The sequence below is a fragment of the Aphanomyces astaci genome (assembly GCF_000520075.1).
Source record: "Aphanomyces astaci strain APO3 unplaced genomic scaffold supercont1.264, whole genome shotgun sequence".
NCBI lineage: Eukaryota > Oomycota > Saprolegniomycetes > Saprolegniales > Verrucalvaceae > Aphanomyces > Aphanomyces astaci.
Window position 1 is genome coordinate 1425 of NW_009798527.1, and position 5953 is coordinate 7377.

Here is a 5953-nt window from a genome sequence, read left to right on the forward strand (position 1 = left end):
TGCAGGACCCCAGCCATTCATCGTGTTATTTAGGGTATTTTGAGGATTCTCAAACGTAGCGTTGTGCGACAATTCTCCAGGTATTGTCCAAGAGGTATAGTATAGTACTGTAGTGTGCTTTTGAAAAGTTACCCTAACCACTCTCACTACTTGACTTTTCGACAGGCTTTTTGGCCAAAATATGCTGTCAAATTTTGGGAAAGGACAATACGAATACAGTAATCTGTAAATGCGCACGCTCCGCGGGAGTTTGCAGCCACTTTGGTGTGTCGCACACTTTGAAAAATATATATTATTATTGGATAAAATTACGTAATTTTATTCAAATCAAGCAATTTAAGAGGACAAAAATGGATGCTTTCGAGTGGTTCCATGCCAGCGTTCGCCGAGGCAATCGACAGCGTTGACACGACCATACATTTTTCGGTCATGTCCACCCTCAACGCTCCTCGGAAGCGCGGCGAAGGAAAACGAAACACGGACACGGAGCGCCTCCAAATACTCGGTCTGTTTTCTGCTCCGGACTTCGCAAACACGGCGCCTTCCAATCGACGGGTCGCGAAGCAGTACGGCGTCAGCGAGTCCGCCATTCGAGCACTACGTCTCAAGGAAGCCAAGATCATTGAACGAACCAATGGCAAGTCTAAGGCCCAACTCGACCGCACACGACGGTACGCAATGGCGGCGTTCCCCGAGCTCGAAACCCAGCTCCATGCGTGGCTCATGAACATGCGTCGCCAAAAAGTGTCAATTCCACCAAATGTTGTACGGCACAAAGCCAAGTCAATCGCCAATTCGTTCGACCCACCCCTCCAATTCGAAGCTTCGCCTGGTTGGCTCGAAAACTATCGCCGGAGGAGCTCAGTTGGTATCACCATCTTACACGGGGAAGGCGGAGAAGTGGACAAAGAAGACCTGGAGCTTCTTGCTGGCCTTGCTGTGCTCTCAAACATCGTAGCCACGTACCCTGAGCACTGCGTCTACAACTTGGACGAGACGGGACTTTTTTAGCGCACCCTTCCACGGAAGCCCCCGACGAATCCCCTGTCTCGACTCAAGGTAGAAAGGTCCCCAAGGATCGTGTCTCACTCATTTTATGTGCGAATTCGGACGGCACGCACAAGATCCCCATCACTGAACCCCTATGTGTCCGCAGAACGTCCTGGCCCGTGCACTATTTCTCCCAGAAGAAAGCGTGGGTTGATCGAGAGGTTTGCGAAGCCTGTTGCCGTGCGGTCTTTGTCCCAAGTCTAGGGTCATTCACGTCAGAAAAAGGTATTGCTTTTTCTCGACAATGCGCCTGGTCACTTCTGTGACATGGAAATAGACAGCGTGCGGGTTGCATTTTTGCCGCCCAATTGCACTGCTTGGCGCCAGCCAGCCTATGGTTCAGGGGGTGATTGCGGCTACGAAAAAACGATACCGGTATCTTCTGTTGACCCGCGCATTGTCTTTTTATGAAAAGACATGCGAAGAGCAAGAAGCGATTCGGATTCGGGAGCAAGCTGCACTTTTACGCGCTGGCGTTGCTGGTATCGATTATGGGAAGCCTGCGCACGTCCTGAATGCAGCTCTGTTGATCAAAGAAGCATGGGATAGTGCGATTCGATTGCCAATTCCTTTCGTAAGGCTAATTTAAGATCGTCACTTCGTTGTACTGAGGAGGTCGAGGGGGGGGGGAGGACCTCCTCAGTCTAGTTCCGCGCATTGGAGGACTCACTGAGGATGAGTTAGATGAATATGTCGAATGCGACGATCGACGATCTATCGACTACATCACCAGTGTAATGAGTGAGCTTAGGTTTTAATCGCAATTAATTTTTTTCGAATTCTGAATGAATTTTAATTGTCCTTGACCCATGAATTTCCATCTGGTGCGCACTTAGAGCCCGCGCACATTAGCGCGAGTTTACTGTAGGTGGGTTAGGTCACGGCCATTATAATTTCATTAGGTTAATCGCGTCCTATATGCTGGCAGCTTTGGTTCACTTTGCAGACCATGGTTGATTCAGTAGCCTGTGTCAACGTCGTCGCCCCGAAGAGTGCAAACAATACCACCCAACCCCCACGACCGTATCTACATCAGTGCAACGAATAGAGACGTTTGTCATTTGATGAATCGCCTGGAAATCACGACGTGGGGACAATCCAAGAACAACCTCAACGCCGTCCACAATATCTACGTGCTGTTTTGCATGGAGTTTCATCAAAGGATCTCGGGAAAAAGCTGTTCAGGGCTGCAAAGCCGGCGTGGCCTACGCGCGCCAAGGCACCTTCCATCGGTTCTCCCAGTTCCGATCTCTTCACGAAGCCCTCACCCGCGATATGTTCCAACTTCCCCCCGCCAACCCCTGGGTCGACTTTTGGATCAGGTATTTCCCTATCCCCGCCTTGGCCACGCGACTATGTTCCTTCCAAGAAGTTCTGAACGTGAACAACTTGTGGTCCCCATTCAAGCCACGCCCGCGTTCAAGACGTTTCTTGGCCCGACCCCGGTTACCCACCTCGCGTACACGATATTGCGCGAGTATAGTACCGTATAGTATGGATAAATCATTGCGTTATACTACTAAGTGAACTGATTGTTCGTTCAAGTGCACTATATCACATTACCGCACGAGCTCCTCCTACACTTCTTTGGTGACATAGGCGACGACAAACACGATTGTCGCCTCTGCTCGAAGCTGATTTCGCAGCGAAGCTCTAATGTCTTCACTAACTTGATGAGCCACCTCACCTTGTGTCATCCTGTCTACAAAGGGTCCCGGACCAACGTCATCGACGGCTGCGCCTTCCAGTCGTACGTGTCCCCCGCGGCTGTCTTACTTCACGGATGGATGGACCTAACTGTCACCAAACACATGCCTCTGTCAACGGTCGAAGACCATACCATTCGCAAGTACATTCAACCTCGCCCCAACGTCGACACCGTGTAGCACGTTGAGTTTCTGGCAGCATCCTTGGAGCTGTATGGCAGGACCACGGATGCGGTTACGTTTCTTGTTGGAGACAATTGCGCTGTCAATCAGTGCATGGCGCGTATAATGATGGGTGTCCCCTTGGTTGGCTGCGTGAGCCACCGATTTAACCTTGCCGTCCGCCAATTCCTCGAGAACCACGAGTTCACTCTATCTAGACAGCATCCATGCTGTAATGCTGCGGTGCCTGACGGTGAAGAATCTAGCGGCATTACATGAATTGACACCCTTGCCCCCAAGCTCCGGAACGACACTGGGTGGTCATCAACATTTACCATGGTACAAATGTTTTTCGCGATCAAGAACGAAGTTGCATGTATCGCCGATCTCCGGTTTATTTTCCCATCACCGGGCGCGATAACAAGATGCAAGACCTGTTGGCCGGTCTGGAAGTTATTCAAGCGTTCACGACTACCCTGAAGCGCCACGACCTTGCGATTAATGAGGCACGGGCTTTGCTAGAGACCCTGATCCCGCGGTTTGCGTGTATGACGAGCTACCTCAGCCCTCTCGCGGTCATCGTTTCGAACCCGACGTTTGAAGATACCGTGGTCAAGGTCCTGGACGGTGAAGTCGGCATGTGTTGGAATGCGAGATGGTACCGTTCGAGGTTGTGAGGGTTGTTGGACGATATGGTGGTAGTCAAGATCCTGGCCTTGCTGCCGTGGTGCCTACGAAGTGTAACGCACCCGATCAATACTAAACCCGTAGTTCAACAGAACATCCACGTACTGAAAACTCTGCTCGATGTTGAGTAGGCACTGGAGAGCAAAGAGATTCAAGCTCCAAACGAAGTCAGCGAAGACGAAAGGGCTCTGAGTGCACAACATCGAAAACGCGCAAAGGGAAAGAGGCAGGGTAACCGCAATCACTGTGGCAAAGCAGGACATTGGGAAAGAGAGTGCCGGTCCAAACTACGCAGTGTTCCCGCCAAGAACCCGGAGAACCCGTGCAAGCAGGGTGGTGACGCACATGCCAACGCTGCCAGCGAGGAGATGTACCTACCGAATTTACCGTACATCTGTAACCCCAATTTTTGACCATTAAGTTGTAACGATGGAAATTTCCAATAATTTGTTCAAGGTAAAAAAAGTCAGATCTGATTAAGCAAATTTGAGCTTTACCATTGACTTGTAACTACCTAGCGATGATTGGATATTATTTAACCAGTAAAACCATGTTAAAATCAAATTTCAATTTGCTTCAGGATGGAATTGAAGGCCGTCGACATTGTTGGCTGCTCGAGCGGCGAAGGGACTCGAAGCTGCCCTGCACACGAGGTTTGCGGTGACAGTCCGCAACGATGTGGTTGTGTTTTGATGCGAGATCATGCGATTGAATGCTGATGGGCTCGAAGAAACCCTCAAGGTTTACAAGATTATTGGTGCGGAGCAACTCTGCCTTGTCGGCGTTCTTCCCCGTCGTTTGGTCAACACGAAAGCCAAGTATGCGAACAAATTTGCAATTGTTGTAGAAGACTACAGAGTCGATAACAGTGCTTCGAAACGCAATCGATCGAATAGGTGCCTTGGACTTGTAAGAGCTGTACTGATGGACCACATTGAGGAGTACAATAGATCTTAGTTAATGCAAAATCAATCCATTCAATCAATGATGTACTTTGATGTTGAATGACATGTATTATTGCATATCACAAGCGCCGAAGGGTTCACAGTTGCCCGCGAGGCAATGAGGGTCTTGTCTTTGACCCAACGCGACACTTGGCCTGTCTGTACGCCGAAGGCCTTGCCTATTGCATAGAATGTCTTGGCAGGGCCAAGTGCAGCCTCGTAAGCTTGAATGACTTTGACTTTGAAGCGTACGGATATGACCTTGTGCTTCCCTGTCTTGTAGCGGCTACGTGGTCGTTCTGCAGTCATTTGGCCTGTGACGTGTATGTCGTGCACTTTGAATAAATGTGAAACCGCGCGAAACATTTTGTCCAATCATAGTTATTCAAATGCGCGGAAACAATAGTGGTATATATTTCAGCTTTACCAATGAGTTGTAACTATTTCGGAAACATTTTGGGGGTTACAGATGTACGGTAAATACGGTATTCACAGCCACGGTTGAAGACGACATTGAGGCCATGGACGACGACATCAAGATGGCAATCAATGAAGGCTCCTAAGGGTACGTCGACATGTCACACGGATGCAACATTTCTTTATAGGACTACTGGACGGTGTGGCCGCGGTGTTTCCTAACTCAGTACATCGATACTGTATGTTTCACGTTGCATTGAACGTGGCAGCCGCAACTGAGGGGCTGATAAGGTCAGGGTGACGTAGCGTGATGAAGGTGGCCTCGTCAAGAACGACTGAAGATTTCAAGAAGAACATGTCTGCCCTGCAACGGGTACTCCCACAGGCCGCAAAGTACCTCATGGAAGTGAGACCTGGCATCCAACGTTGGTTCCAATACGAGATCAATGCATTTGGCTAAGGCACATTTGGAATCAAAACATCAAACACTGCCGAATGCAACAACCCATGGATGGGCGTTTTGATGCGATCATCGGACCCAGTAACGGTGTTTTTCATGTACTGTACATGTGTAAGCTGCTACGATTATTCAAGAAGAAGAGGCAGTCGGTTGCACGTAAAGACCCCGCAAGTCTTGTTCCGTCCGCTGGATCCGTTGTCGAAAACTCGTACAAGTGATGTCGTGGATACGAGGTAAATTCATTATTTCACATTACTTTGACCTCTAAAATAGTCAAGTTCTTTGGATGGCGATAAGAATGCAATCGAATTCATCGTTCGTCATGCAGTCACTCCGAGTGGACAGGGGGGTGACTTCACCGATATTGTTGTTTGAACAAGATAGTACTAGTACGCAGGACCTCACTGAAACACAGGACGTCGAAGTATGTAGTAGCACAGGGCTATCCAATAGATGTGAGAACTGAATGAACTCCGACGACTATGTATATAATCGAAACACACGTGTATTTAATTGCAATGTGAGTA

General features: G+C 49.1%; 3 protein-coding genes across 3 annotated transcripts; all 3 read left to right on the top strand.

The window, feature by feature from the left end:
* Positions 1-429: 429 nt before the first annotated feature.
* H257_18909 (hypothetical protein) lies at positions 430-1011 on the top strand (the record flags this gene model as incomplete). The annotated part of the gene is made up of 1 exon (XM_009848057.1): positions 430-1011. One exon carries the CDS (start codon positions 430-432, stop codon positions 1009-1011), a length of 582 nt encoding a protein of 193 aa, XP_009846359.1.
* A 1712-nt stretch (positions 1012-2723) lies between these two features.
* H257_18910 (hypothetical protein) lies at positions 2724-2936 on the top strand (the record flags this gene model as incomplete). Its single annotated transcript, XM_009848058.1, has 1 exon — positions 2724-2936. One exon carries the CDS (start codon positions 2724-2726, stop codon positions 2934-2936), a length of 213 nt encoding a protein of 70 aa, XP_009846360.1.
* Positions 2937-3343: 407 nt separating this feature from the next.
* On the top strand, positions 3344-3595 carry H257_18911 (hypothetical protein; the record flags this gene model as incomplete). Its single annotated transcript, XM_009848059.1, has 1 exon — positions 3344-3595. One exon carries the CDS (start codon positions 3344-3346, stop codon positions 3593-3595), a length of 252 nt encoding a protein of 83 aa, XP_009846361.1.
* Between the last annotated feature and the right edge of the window lie 2358 nt (positions 3596-5953).